Source organism: Phodopus roborovskii, unplaced genomic scaffold (genome assembly GCF_943737965.1).
Source record: "Phodopus roborovskii unplaced genomic scaffold, PHOROB, whole genome shotgun sequence".
In the NCBI taxonomy this organism is placed as follows: Eukaryota; Metazoa; Chordata; class Mammalia; order Rodentia; family Cricetidae; genus Phodopus; species Phodopus roborovskii.
In genome coordinates this window covers 17,826,247-17,840,106 of record NW_026126460.1, presented here as the reverse complement: position 1 = coordinate 17,840,106, position 13,860 = coordinate 17,826,247, and the positions used below count along the sequence as shown (strand labels likewise).

The window sequence follows — 13,860 nt, the reverse complement described above, 5'->3', positions numbered from 1 at the left end:
AGTCTGGCTGGGTAGCTTGGAAACCTGGCAGTCGGTATGAGATTAAATGCAAACAGGCCCATTTAGAAAGCCTCTTTTTTTTTTTCCCCCTGTCCAACAATATATGGGAACTATGTATAATCGATTGTCAAATGAAGTTTAAGAGTTGTTTATACACTACAGCTAGAGTTGGAGAGCAGAGCTGAGGGGGAAGTTTATATACTCACAAATATTATCATCAGTAATTCTTATATTTTCTCCTCTGTGTTCTCTAAATTTTACAAATATTCTGTTACCAGTTTTAAAAAGAATACAATTCATTCTATTTAAGGTTGAATGGGCCACATTCTTGCCCCCTTTTCAAATTAAAAATTAATTAAAATTATAATTACAGCATTTCCTCCTTCCCTTCTCCTCACCCAAACCCTCCCATGCCCTTCTTCCAGCACCCCCTTTCAATTTCTCTGCCTTTTTTCTTATTGTCTTACACACACACACACACACACACACACACACACAGAGCCCATGCACACCCACAAAAATGCATAAATACAACCTACCGAGTCTGTGTATTGTTGTTTATGAATACATGATACTACTTGATATTTTATAATCAACTATGGAGCTCATTCTTAGAAATTTCTTTAACTTTCACCTGTTAATCTACAACTTAGTGACATTTTAACCCAGGGATGTTAAAATGGCATTAGCTTGAGAGTGCTCCCGATTTTTCTATACTTATCAGGGCTTACTGTATGCCTGCCTGTTCTGGCTGTGTTAAGAGCAGCTCTCCTCAAAAGGCAAGTTACAAGCACTAATGATTTACATATTGCTTTCACTGTGTTAATATTGGAGCGACTCCTGGCTCTTCAAAGTTGCCACTAACTCTTTTCATACAGGCGGAAATAGCCCCGTCCAGGAGTTCACTGTGCCTGGGAGCAAATCCACAGCCACCATCAACAACATTAAACCCGGAGTAGATTATACCATCACCCTCTATGCTATCACTGGCCGTGGGGACAGTCCAGCCAGCAGCAAGCCAATTTCCATCAATTATCGAACAGGTACAAACTTCTCGTTCTCAAGGTTATTCATGAAGATGGTATCACAGTATTCTCCCAAGGTATTTTCTTCACGGTGAAGTGGATTTTCTTTTAGTTTTGTGTGGTGTTAGGAATCAAACCCAGCGTCTTATACATGTTAAACAAGTGTTCTCTCACTGAGCTACACCTTCAAACCTGATCCATTTTCTTAGTGAGACAAAAGCCTGTAGCTAGCAATACCTATAAGTGACAGAATTTTGAGGCAAACGTACGAAGACCCTAAGAGCAGACATCTTTGTCTTGTGTTTTTAACTGCTACACCCCATGCATCAGCAATAGACATACGACAGAGAGAGCATTCATAAATAACTCTAGAAGGTAGAGGACAGAGCCCTACCTGAGGTGTAGTATATTGTTTGTGGAATGAAACAATCTTGTTGAAAATAGTTATAGTAGTGTCTGGATGCGTGCCTTTCCTCCTTCAAGCTAACTTTATTTTTGTCAAGAGGAAGCTCTGCAGTACATTAACAGAAGCGAAAGACTGTTTGCATACACACAAGAACTAAAGACAAGGGCTTGTTCAGTCCTGCCCTCAAACCCTGGGACCTCACTGGTTTCTTTTTCACTTACAGAAATTGACAAGCCATCCCAGATGCAAGTGACTGACGTTCAGGACAACAGCATTAGTGTCAGGTGGCTGCCTTCAAGTTCTCCTGTGACAGGTTACAGAGTGACAACCACTCCCAAAAATGGCCCAGGACCATCAAAAACTAAAACTGCTGGCCCAGGTAAGAAAAACCAGTACATTGCATCTAGCACAATAAACCCAGAAGGAGCCCAGAAGGGTTTTTTTGTTTTGTTTTGTTTTTGTTTCTCAAGACAGGGTTTCTCTGTGTGACTTTAGAGCCTGTCCTGGCACTCACTCTATAGACTAGGCTGGCCTTAAACTCACAGAGATCCACCTGCCTCTGCCTCCCAACTGCTGGGAATAAAGGCCTGAGCCATCATGGCCCAGACCTCGAAGATTTCATTTTAAGTATTCTATGTGGTATATGCTGTAGTGTTACCATTCATAGACTGTTGCCAGCTCACTTCACAGGGCAAGTTTTAGTGTCCATATATTTCTGGTCTTTTAAATACTGTTTTGTATAGTCGTGTGGACACCTTAAATTCTTAGTCACCAGGAGAAGAAGGATGGATTGACATTGTAGAGCCTTCTAGATCTGATGTTTTTATTAGATAAAACAACTTCCAAAACTGTGATCTCAAGACAATTTCTTACGGTCAATTTAATTTCTTTCTTTCTTTTCCCCATGTAAATAGCCTCATTAATTTTGGGGGCATCATGTTAAACTGTAAAGTTTATCTTGAATATGATCTAACTGAAGTATGCTAAGCTTTTGTTTTGAGACAGGGTCTCATGAAGTCTGTGCTGGCCTTGAATGCACTGTGTAGCCAAGGATGACCTTAAATTTCTGATTCTCTTGTCTGTACCTCCTAAGTGCTAGGGCTATGGGCATACAGTTTACTGTGGATCTGGGTTTCAAAGCCTGGGTTTGTTCATAGGAGACAACACTCTACCAATTGAGCTGCATTCCCCAGCCCCAGTTACCAGTGGACAGGTTTGCCCAGGAGGAAATGAGTATCTGACTTTCCCGAGAGGGATAGGTGCTTCATGACTGTTGTGCACATCTGCTTTTCATTACGCTATCTCAGAAGTGGCTTGGGTGGCTTTCTAAACCTGCAAACGCCTGCCCTTCCTTTGCAGATCAAACAGAAATGACTATTGAAGGCCTGCAACCCACAGTGGAATACGTGGTTAGTGTCTATGCTCAGAATCGGGACGGAGAAAGCCAGCCCCTGGTTGAAACTGCAGTGACCAGTACGTAACCAATGCTTGGTTTCTACTTCCAAAGTCGTTTTGTGATTTGGGTGTTTGGAAGCCCCCTGAATGTCTTTTGCCATTATATACAGGGAAAGGCAACCTGTTGGCTGGTTCATATCTTGAGATGAGTCCTTGGCAAACAATTTTTTTTTTCTTCTTGCCACATAGTGAGTGAGCTTTCAGGGAAAACCATTGTTAGTGTTGCCACCAACAGCTGCTGTGCTTTCAATCTCCTTTGCTCAAACAGCCTCAGCAAAATCTTATTTGCCTTTAGCAAATCTATAGAAGATTTCTCTAGGACCGGCTTTTTCTATGACTGGGTGGTAAAGTTGATGGAAGTACCCCATGAAGTCGTTATGTTTGGAGGACTGTGGCTGGACCAGCGTTTTCCTATAAATACTTAATAAAGAGGGGATTAAAAAAAAAGAGACGCAGTTGAGAAAGATTATAGCAGTCTAACATTTAAAATCAACTTTACCATTTCCAAGATATAGAAAATCCAGGTCTATGAGACTAACATCACATTGCCAAATCAGATCTTGGTAGACTATCTTGAAATTAATAAAAATTTCCTTTGTGGGGACTTTCTTGGGTGTCTACACACCTCACACATACCTGTGTTTTAATGAGAAAGGTGACACTGAATACTCTAAACGCCTCCACCAAAGGCTCTTGAGCGAATCTCAAGTAACTTTCTATTTTAATAGTGTGATAATTAGAGTTTAATTCATCAAAGAAAATGGTGTCTGCAGAACTGCTTTGCACGGTATAAAAGATATGCTTGTTTCACAACTTGGCTTTTCACATAACCTCTTACCATTAATTTGCCTAACAGACATTGATCGCCCTAAAGGACTGGCATTCACTGATGTGGATGTTGATTCCATCAAAATTGCTTGGGAAAGCCCACAGGGGCAAGTTTCCAGGTACAGGGTGACCTACTCAAGCCCTGAGGATGGAATCCATGAGCTTTTCCCTGCACCTGACGGTGAAGAAGACACCGCAGAGCTGCAAGGCCTCAGGCCTGGCTCTGAGTACACAGTCAGTGTGGTTGCCTTGCACGATGATATGGAGAGCCAGCCCCTGATTGGAATCCAGTCCACAGGTATATCGTTTTAATGCACCACCTGGGTGCTCATGGGAGCAGAAGCTTGGCTTTACGCCTTGCTGGCATTATACTTCACGGGCTATTGATTCCCATGTTAGGGAGAGTAGAAAAATGCCCTCAAATTCGTAGGAAAGGTCCTCTTTATCGAGGAATGGTAACACACAATAAAGTTAGGGGATGTTTTATTACCTAAGCCTAGAAAAAGTAACTAGAAGTAGCGTAGCCTATATATGCAAATATACTAAATATACACATATTTGAAGACCATGAATCAAGACGTTCGAAGATGATACTAAACTATGGATTATTTCCTAAGTGACACACCTCTGTAGTTACTCTCCCTCTTCACACACGAAGGAAAGAAGTCTGGAATCATTGAGCTTACTCTGAGAAATGACCCTAAACCAGGCATTTCCTTGCAATGTGGGTAAGCTCTTCTCTGGCCAGATAGCCTGTGCCAGTGTGTCATTTGCTTAAAGTTCTCTGATGCAAACACACAGGACAGAGCCTTTAGGGCAAGTGCTTCCTCCAGTCCTTTGTCCTCTTGTGCTTTACTCCTGAATCAGGGTTGGAATGCTCAAAGCGTGTAGAGGTGACAGTCTGTGTTACTGCTCTTTGCTTCTCTTTCCTGCCTCTATTGTCAACCAATTTTCTTCTTATGCCGCACCGCAGAGAATACCTCAAATTTAGCAGTGATACTTGCCACAGGGTCCAAATAAAAGAGACAATAAAAATGTAATTCCATCTCCTGGATGGAATACTCGGTGAAATGGTTTAACATACAAAGATAAACTCATATAGAAAAGGGGCCATTGCTCATCTTTTTTTCATACAAAAGAAAAAATCAACTCTAATGACCAATAAGGCAATTCAATTCTTGGTTTTTGAAGGGGTGGGGAGATAAACCATTTTAAAACCCAAAGTCTATTAGAGTCCTGACATTTACCCAGGTGTTTCCAGCAACTCTGAGAATTGCTGGTACAAAACACACTTCCCTCTAGCGTATCCCTTCTTATTACCTGTTTGTGCTGAATCTCTGATGGGCCAGAGAGCCCTCCAGCCCCTACAAGAACAACCCATTCTACTTAAAATTTGCTTTATTTTCCCTTTTCCCTATAAGATAATCTTTTAACCAATGATCATCCTGACAGCCATTCCTGCTCCAACCAATCTGAAGTTCACTCAGGTGACACCCACCAGCTTCAGTGCCCAGTGGGTAGCACCCAATGTTCAGCTTACGGGCTATCGAGTGCGCGTGACCCCGAAGGAGAAGACAGGACCAATGAAGGAAATCAACCTTTCTCCAGACAGCACATCTGTGGTTGTATCTGGGCTCATGGTAAGATGTGAGCTTCCATCCCTGCGATAGGAAATAGGTCATTTCATTGCATTTATCAGTAGAAGTGTAACCTCATAATAAATATTCTTCCCTTATACCATCAAAGAATTTTGTTATAAATGTAGACAATGGAATTCTTTTATGTTGAGCCAAGGTTTTCTAGGTGGCTACTAAATTAGGATGGTATAAGTAGCATTGGATTTTGTTCAATTCTTATACAGATATTAATAAGTATTCTGCTTATTTTAAAAGGTTGTATTCCACAGGAATCAATTTATATATTCACTGGCTGAATTTATGGCTTTTATAGTACCATTCTTCAGTTAGTACCAACCTAACTTGACACTCCCCTCGTTAAAACATTTTAAAAAATCAGCTGAGTTTGGTAGCACATGCCTGGAATCCCAGCACTAGGGAGGAAGAGGCAGGTAAATCTCTGAGTTTGAGGCCAGTCTGATCTACAGGGTGACTTCCAGGACAATCAGAGATACATAGAGAGACCCTGTCTCAAACAAACAAATAACAAACACCATTTCAAACTCTTTCTAGATGTGCAAAAACTAACTAGGATTCTAAGGGGTTAATGCACATCTTTAGACAAGACCAGTTCTAGGGGAAGCCACAGAAGAGAGCTCAGAGACAGAATAGGAACTCTTTCTTGCCTCTTCACAACCAGAAAATACGTAAATAAATAAAGTGATGATTTACACCTGTCAGCCACCTCCTGTGATTCCTTTGTCTCCTGATGCACAGGGATCATGGATCATACCTGGTAGACTAAGCTGGCTCTAAGTTCACAGAGATCCATCTCGTTTGCTACTCAAGTGCTGGGATAAACGCCTGGCATTTTTATGTGAATGTTGGGGATTGGAACTCTGTGTCCCATAAAAGGAAAAAAACAAAAAACAAACAAACAAACAAAACCAAACAAAAGAAAAGCTAGTATTGATTTTTCTTTGTTACCACTTTAGTGTAAATATGTAATTTGTGGATTGCTTGGACTTAACCCCTGAGAACATTTTAAAATTCATCCAGTTTAAATCTGTTGGCAATCATAGGCAAAAGTGAAGTTAATCTGAGAATATGAAGTGTTGTGGGTTTCAAAGATTGCCTTTTATAGCGACTGCATTTCTCCAATCCTTTAGTAGAACTCTGTAGGCTTTACTCGACACTGTGGCTAATGCTTCTCATAAACTTATTTCTAGGTGGCCACCAAGTATGAAGTCAGTGTCTATGCTCTCAAGGACACACTGACAAGCAGACCAGCTCAGGGAGTCATCACAACTCTAGAGAGTGAGTAATCAAATGTTCTAATATTGATGATCCTTAGGTGTAAGTAAAAATTGAAGGTCAGTACGTGATCTCTTGGACTATACATTTAACAGTAGAATTTGGAGACTGGTATAATAGCATGCCATCCAGCTGGAACAAAATGGGAGTACTTCACTCTGGTGGGTTAAAACCCACAACTGGCTTACACTCCACTTGTGAGGATTTGTTTTTATAGAGTTCAGTTTAGCTTCTGCTGCAGGAAAGATGGGGCTAACTTAGGTCCATGTTTATTTCTGTGCTTTATCAATAACCCTGATGACCATTCTTTCAGCAATCATGTACAGTGCTGGTTTGATCATCTGTGGAATGACAGAGGGAGAAGTTGTGGAGCCTTTTAGAAATGACAGAGGACTTCTACCAGTGCTTGTGTTATTACTAATTAGCTATGTTATGGTTCCTACCACGAATTTTTACAGTACAGTAAATTAATCATTGTAACACTTGTTTGAAATATTTCTGGATACTCTAGAGTCATCCCTGGGAACCACTGGCAACATTGATAAATTGGCAGTTTTTTCCAAGGAAGGACATGAGAAGTGAATATTTTCATATTTCCTAAATACCGTTAACCTTCTTTCTGAATGCCCAAAGGGTGGATAACTTACACATTATTTATTAATCAGTATATCTCCTGAAGTGAATGCATCTGTAATGAGGAAGTGTTTTAAAACATCAAAACATTACATGCATTAATCTCCAGCTATGCTCCTCCACAGATGTCAGTCCTCCAAGAAGGGCCCGTGTCACAGATGCTACAGAGACCACCATCACTATTAGCTGGCGAACAAAGACTGAGACAATCACTGGCTTCCAAGTCGATGCCATCCCAGCTAATGGCCAGCCCCCGGTTCAGAGGACCATCAGCCCAGACGTCAGAACCTATACCATCACAGGTCAGTGTGCCCAGCAGTCTGACTGTGTTTCCCACAGCATAAACTGGCTGGTTAGTTATTCCAAGACCAGTGTTTTATGAGAACACAGTTTGAAAATGTGATTGCCATCCCATGATATTTTATTTCCTGGCTTTCATTTGACCTATAAATGTGACCTGTTTTGTTTTGTTTTCACAAAAAACTTTCACTAGTGTTTTTTGTTTTTTAAGTTAATTCAGAAAACAAAAAGATACAAAATAGTAGTGTATAGCTATTAGCATTAGCATGACTAGATTTTTCAAAGTATAATGAAATTTGTAATTACAAACACCACTACATGCCTGTCGGTGGTGGCACACTCCTTTAATCCCGACACTTGGGGGTCAGAGGCAGGTGGATCTCTATGAGTTTGTGGCCAGCTTGGTCTACAGAGGGAGTTCCTGGATAGCCAGGACTACACAGAGAAAGCCTCTCTTGAAAAACCAAAAAAGAAAAGAAATCCCCCCCAAAAAACACCAAACAGCACACACACTACATATAATAAAGGTCGATGTGTAACCAGATATGTCCCAGTATCAGGGACATACATGAATATCTTTTCAGATGTGTTTCTTATCAGTAGTGTCTACACCGTGTTATACTTTATTATGCCTCTGTGAACCGCTTCGGTAGCGTACAAAAAATATGGGTGGGAGTCAAGGAAATGGCAGGCAAGCTTGAGAACTCGCCAATAATATAAGAACAGATAAAAGGTGTGTCTTTTTAAATTCCAGGTTTACAACCAGGCACTGACTACAAGATCCACCTGTACACTCTGAATGACAATGCCCGGAGCTCCCCTGTCGTCATTGATGCCTCCACTGGTAACTACGCTTTCTATTAAGGAAACGTCAAGCTGATGCACATTGTAATCGTCCGCATAACCTTTAGGGCTAATTGGGAAGCTGGAATTTCCAGGACCCTCAAGTTCTCCCTACTTGGTTTGCTAGGACTGTGCAAGTGTGAGTGGCTTCATGGCTGTTTGTTTTCTAAGACATCATTTTCTTCGCTTTCAGCCATTGATGCACCATCCAACCTGCGCTTCCTGGCTACCACACCCAACTCCTTGCTGGTTTCATGGCAGGCGCCCCGTGCCAGGATTACTGGCTACATCATCAAATATGAGAAGCCTGGATCCCCTCCTAGAGAAGTGGTCCCTCGGTCCCGCCCTGGTGTCACGGAGGCTACCATTACTGGTATTGCTTCTATACTGTGATTTCCCCCCCACTCCCCAAGTCACTGTGTCTTTGATGCTATGTCATGAGAATGGGATGCCTGACAATCTAGAAGGCATTCTTTTCCTTAGGGACAAGAGTGTTCTTAAAAGGTGTGAGTGTCTGAGCATGTAATTTCAGTGCCATCATATGATACAGCTAGATGTAGTGCTCTCTGATCTAAATTCACCTATTTCTTCATTATTTTTGCCTCCCCCCCCCCATTAAGATAAATCATACCTATAATATCACCTGAGTGTTGAAGTCCCTGTAGAACACACAGAAATCAGGAAACACGGCTTGTTTGTTGCATTTGTGGAACAAGAAAGTAGAATCTGGTACGGGAAGACTTGAGCTAGGTTTTTGCACTGTCATTGAAGGCTGCCAGTGACCAGGTCTAAAAAGAAGTCTGAAGTCTGTGATGCTCTCTCCCAGAGGTATATTCCATTGGTGGCACACAGTCTGGATAGGTCATCTGCTATCGATACTGTCAATCCATACCATCCATAGTGAAAGGCTACTGCCGTGAGATGACGGTGGACCGCTTTTCTCAAGTGTCAGCTGTGATGGGAAGATGATTACCTGGCCAGGTGGCCTTTGTGTGCAGTCTCTGAGTGTAAAGATTTTTACCTTTCAAGGCTCCAGAGACAGCAGGGAGGAATCCTTGCTCCCCATTAGCCTCTGCTGATCAGTGACTCCTGCTTGACTGGCCAGGTCTGCTAGTGTAATGAAATGGCTGTGTTCTTTATCAGGTCTGGAGCCAGGAACCGAGTACACCATCTACGTCATTGCCCTGAAGAACAACCAGAAGAGCGAGCCTCTGATTGGGAGGAAAAAGACAGGTAAAGACTCATAACCGATGGTCAGTTTGCAGGACAATGTTCTCTACATTTCTCATGGATTATTTTTTCTAGCAATATGGCTTTGACAGGAATCACATCACATGCCCTGAAGATATCTGACTTATTTCTCTACAACTGAAACCCTTATTCACCTTTCAGAAATTCAAACTAGATAGTTTGAATTGGAGGAAAAACTTTTTAATGGCGGGAGTAAGACCTTTCCTGTTTGTCTTGGTTTATGACTTGGTTTCTGAAATTTCAAAGCTTAATTGGAGCAGAGGTGGCTTTCTGTGGGGGCTCAGCGGTTCAAAGCTTTGTCTGTATGAGAAGTTTGTACTAACATTTTTTTTTTTTTTTTTTCTGTCTGAACTATAAAGAAATCTGTGTGAGGAAAATCAAGATTTCTTTCTAGAAAGCGATTTGTGATCTGAGAACTGCTGACTGTCTAGGAGCCTTGATCGGGTTGACGAATAATTGTTGCTTGGATTGATGGTGATTGTTGCTTCTACCTTGAGCTTAACACGCTTTGCTTTTTTGGCTCTAACCTCTCTTGGCTAGATGAGCTTCCCCAACTGGTTACCCTTCCACACCCCAATCTTCATGGACCAGAGATCCTGGATGTTCCCTCCACAGTTCAAAAGACCCCCTTCATCACCAACCCTGGGTATGACACCGAGAATGGTATTCAGCTTCCTGGCACAACCCACCAGCAACCCAGTGTTGGGCAGCAAATGATCTTTGAGGAACATGGTTTTAGGCGGACCACTCCACCCACCGCGGCCACCCCCGTCAGGCTTAGGCCGAGACCATACTCGCCGAATGTAGATGAGGAGGTCCAAATCGGTCATGTTCCCAGGGGAGACGTAGACTACCACCTCTACCCTCACGTTCCGGGGCTCAATCCAAATGCCTCTACAGGACAAGAAGCTCTTTCTCAAACAACCATCTCTTGGACGCCATTCCAGGAGAGTTCTGAGTACATCATTTCATGCCATCCTGTCGGCACTGACGAGGAGCCCTTACAGGTAACTTTTTTTTTTCTGTTTGGAACTTTGTCACCCAGAAAGGGGTCAGCCAGAAAGCGCTTAAAGCCCTCATGTCAGATGTCTTCTTTCCCAGGACTCCTAGAAAGATGTCACAACTCTCGGAGTTGGGTTTTTGTTTTGTTTGCTGTTGTTGTTGTTGTTGTTTTCCTCCGCTTATTTCATTGTGGCTATGGAGGATAAGCCAGAGAGTAGCACTGAGTTTGACTCAGTAGAGAGAATGAAATGTTTTTATTATTGTCAGACACTGAAGTCTACTTAGGGAGGTGGATAAAAAGATGATTGTGGAAAAGAGGGAAAAACATCCTGCTTTTGTCTGAAATCAGAAATGCCACCCTCATCCTTGAAGAGTCAAATCTTTTAGGAAGGTTAGGTGAACCTTTGGGTACCAGCTGTTATGAGAGGCTGAGTCTCCAAAACTCTTTTCTTTAATTTGTCCCATTGGTGCTAGGATCAGTTTTTATTGTGTTATTTTTAGAAAGTGGCGGAAATGTAAAACCTGACTGTAGAGGAGGACATTTGTTCACTTAGAAACTTCAGCCTGGGGATGTGCCAGTGTTTTAGGAAAATCCAGGTTCTAGCTTAATGGCACCTTGCATGGCATGTGCTTATATCCCGCAGTGTCCAATAAAAGGGGGTTTTTCTAGGAGCTCTAGGGAGCCACAGGGTTCAGGGGAGACTGGTATAGCTGAGGGTCTCTGGTAATTTTGGATCACCTAAGTAGAAAAGTCTAACAGAATCTCATTTAACATCTTGTCTCGACAGGGTGGGACTCCTCTATACCCCCCCACCTTGATCTCCCTTTATTCTTGTAGGCAGGGAGGGTTACTAATAGAATAGGGAGGGTTACTAATAGAATAGGGGAGCTCATCTTTGTTTGTCACTGTAATGCTTTCTCTCCCCACTTTGAATGTACAGTTCCAAGTTCCTGGAACTTCTACTAGTGCCACTCTGACCGGCCTTACCAGAGGGGTCACCTACAACATCATAGTTGAGGCACTGCAAAACCAGAGGAGGCACAAGGTTCGGGAAGAGGTTGTCACCGTGGGCAACACTGGTATGTACACTGCTGTCATGTTAGGCACATCTAGCTTCTTGCTGGATCAACCTGGAGAAGGCTTCGACTATTGTTCCTTGTTATCTTTGAACTTAGGAAAGTTATGACTGCACAGCAGCAGGAAATTTCCCCTTGTGCAGTCCTATGTATGATTGACAGGTTTCAGTGACAGGATGACAGGCCTGTCCAATACTCTCTGTCCTTCCTATTGAGTATCTAGTTGATGGAGGCAATGGTTTCTGGGTACCTTTTACTATCTTCTTGTCCTTCACTGTGATCCTCTTAAATGTTTTTAACCTGAAACAGTATAACTATAAATAGTCTTCCTTGGCCACATTGACAACTTAGACTTTTGTTCCTAATCTAAAATGTTACCAACATTGTTCCTTTCTTCCCAAAGAGCTCCCAATTCCAAATTTCAATTTTATATACATCTTTGTTTTCGTCTTTTTAGATAAACTTATTTTAATTTTATGTCTATGGGTGTTTTGCCTGCATGTATGTCTGTTTGCCACATGCACGCAGTACCCATGGAGGCCAGAAGAGGGGGCCGGATCCTCTGAAACTGGAGTTACAGACATTTGTTAGTCACCATGTGGGTGCTAGAACCTATGCCAGGTCCTCTAGAAAGGCAGCCAGTGCTCTTAACTACTGATCCATCTATCCAGTCCCTTTATATGTGTTTTAATACCTTTTAATATATAAACTTAATGTTACATACATGCACGATCTTAATAAACGTTAAATAGCCATCATACAAACTTAATAAAGATTAAATGACCACCATGCAACATTTTAATAAAGATTAAATGATCACCATGAAACATCTTAATAAAGGTTAAATGATCACCATGAAACATCTTAATAAAAGTTGAATGGTCCCATGCACAACTTAATAAAGGTTGAGTGATCCCATGCAACAACTTAATAAAGGTTGAATGATCCCATGCAACATCTTAATGACCTTAATCATGAAAAATTTTAATGAAGGTTGAATGACCCTTGACTCTTCTGTGCATTCCCTGAAAAAAATGTTTTGAAACAGTAGTGTGCCATTTGGCTTTCCAAGTTGCAGTGTGTCATTTGGCTTTCCAAGTTGCAGTAGCTGAAGACTGGTCAAGGAACACAAGATAGTGAGTAACGGAAATTGTGAATCCCAAGTCTTCTTACACTGTAAGGAACGACTTCTAGGTGGCAGGACTTCTGTGTAGGCCCAGTTGCTTCTGAGAAAATGCTGTTTCCCTCGTAAATTAAGCAGCTGCCTGTCTGGCAATGCAGAAGTGGGCAGGTAGTTTTTATGACAGCACAGTAATGACTATTTGCCTTTTGTGGTTTCCCTAGTAAAATGCCACATGAAAGGCATTCACAAAAGCATAAGGTTTTCATGGTTTCCCACATTGTTCTCTTGAAGGTGGTGTGTGTTTCAGAAAGAATCTTACTATATAGTCTGTCCTGGACTGAAACCTGCTCTGTAGCTCTGGCTCCATAAACCTCGAGCAGCATTTTAAGTCCTGGGTATTCTTAAAATAGTGACTCCCCATTTAAGAATTTCAGTCTCTTCATTTTCTTTCCAACTCCATATTCCCTCAGTGTTCTCACCCACTGGGTTCTCTTGGTTTTAAAACATTTTAGATTTTTTTAGTTCTTCCAGGATGATGGCTTTTGAAATATTGGGCATTTCAAATATTGATTGCATTTGTTCTTTTGATTTAAAAGAACTATCCACATGGAGGATTTAAAAGTCATAGTAAATTAGTTTATTTAAGAGAATAATTTGAGGTGTGCTGTATTTATATATATATATATATATATATATATATATATATATGTATATATATCTTATTTATGCATTAAAAATGGGTATTGATGTTTTAGCTGCATATGTGTCTATGCACAATGTGCATGTTTGGCCATGGGACACAGAAGATGCATCATGTCTCCTGAGACTGGGATTAGAGACAGCATTGAGTCACCATGTAGGTGATGGGAACCCAAGCCAGGTCCTCTGGAAGAATAAATGGCGATCTCAATGCCCCCACCCCAAGCCACCTCTCCAGCCCCCTACACAGATTATTTTTTAATGATTTTTTTTTTTAAGTAAAAATGT

General features: G+C 41.5%; 1 protein-coding gene across 12 annotated transcripts in view; it reads left to right on the top strand.

Annotated features, from left to right (window-relative positions):
- Window positions 1–13,860, top strand: part of Fn1 (fibronectin 1) — a 65,304-nt gene that overhangs the window by 44,632 nt on the left and 6,812 nt on the right. For 2 of the 12 annotated variants that reach the window (XM_051190423.1, XM_051190427.1), the window contains 12 exons: window positions 879–1,043; window positions 1,655–1,810; window positions 2,791–2,904; window positions 3,743–4,012; window positions 5,167–5,354; window positions 6,560–6,647; window positions 7,403–7,579; window positions 8,332–8,421; window positions 8,614–8,793; window positions 9,564–9,653; window positions 10,287–10,678; window positions 11,615–11,753. In XM_051190423.1, the coding sequence (XP_051046380.1) occupies window positions 879–1,043; window positions 1,655–1,810; window positions 2,791–2,904; window positions 3,743–4,012; window positions 5,167–5,354; window positions 6,560–6,647; window positions 7,403–7,579; window positions 8,332–8,421; window positions 8,614–8,793; window positions 9,564–9,653; window positions 10,287–10,678; window positions 11,615–11,753 (2,049 nt within the window). Of the gene's footprint in view, window positions 1–878; window positions 1,044–1,654; window positions 1,811–2,790; window positions 2,905–3,742; window positions 4,013–5,166; window positions 5,355–6,559; window positions 6,648–7,402; window positions 7,580–8,331; window positions 8,422–8,613; window positions 8,794–9,563; window positions 9,654–10,211; window positions 10,679–11,614; window positions 11,754–13,860 lie in introns of all 12 variants that reach the window. The other 10 variants (XM_051190428.1, XM_051190432.1, XM_051190422.1 and 7 more) reach the window with 5 other exon arrangements.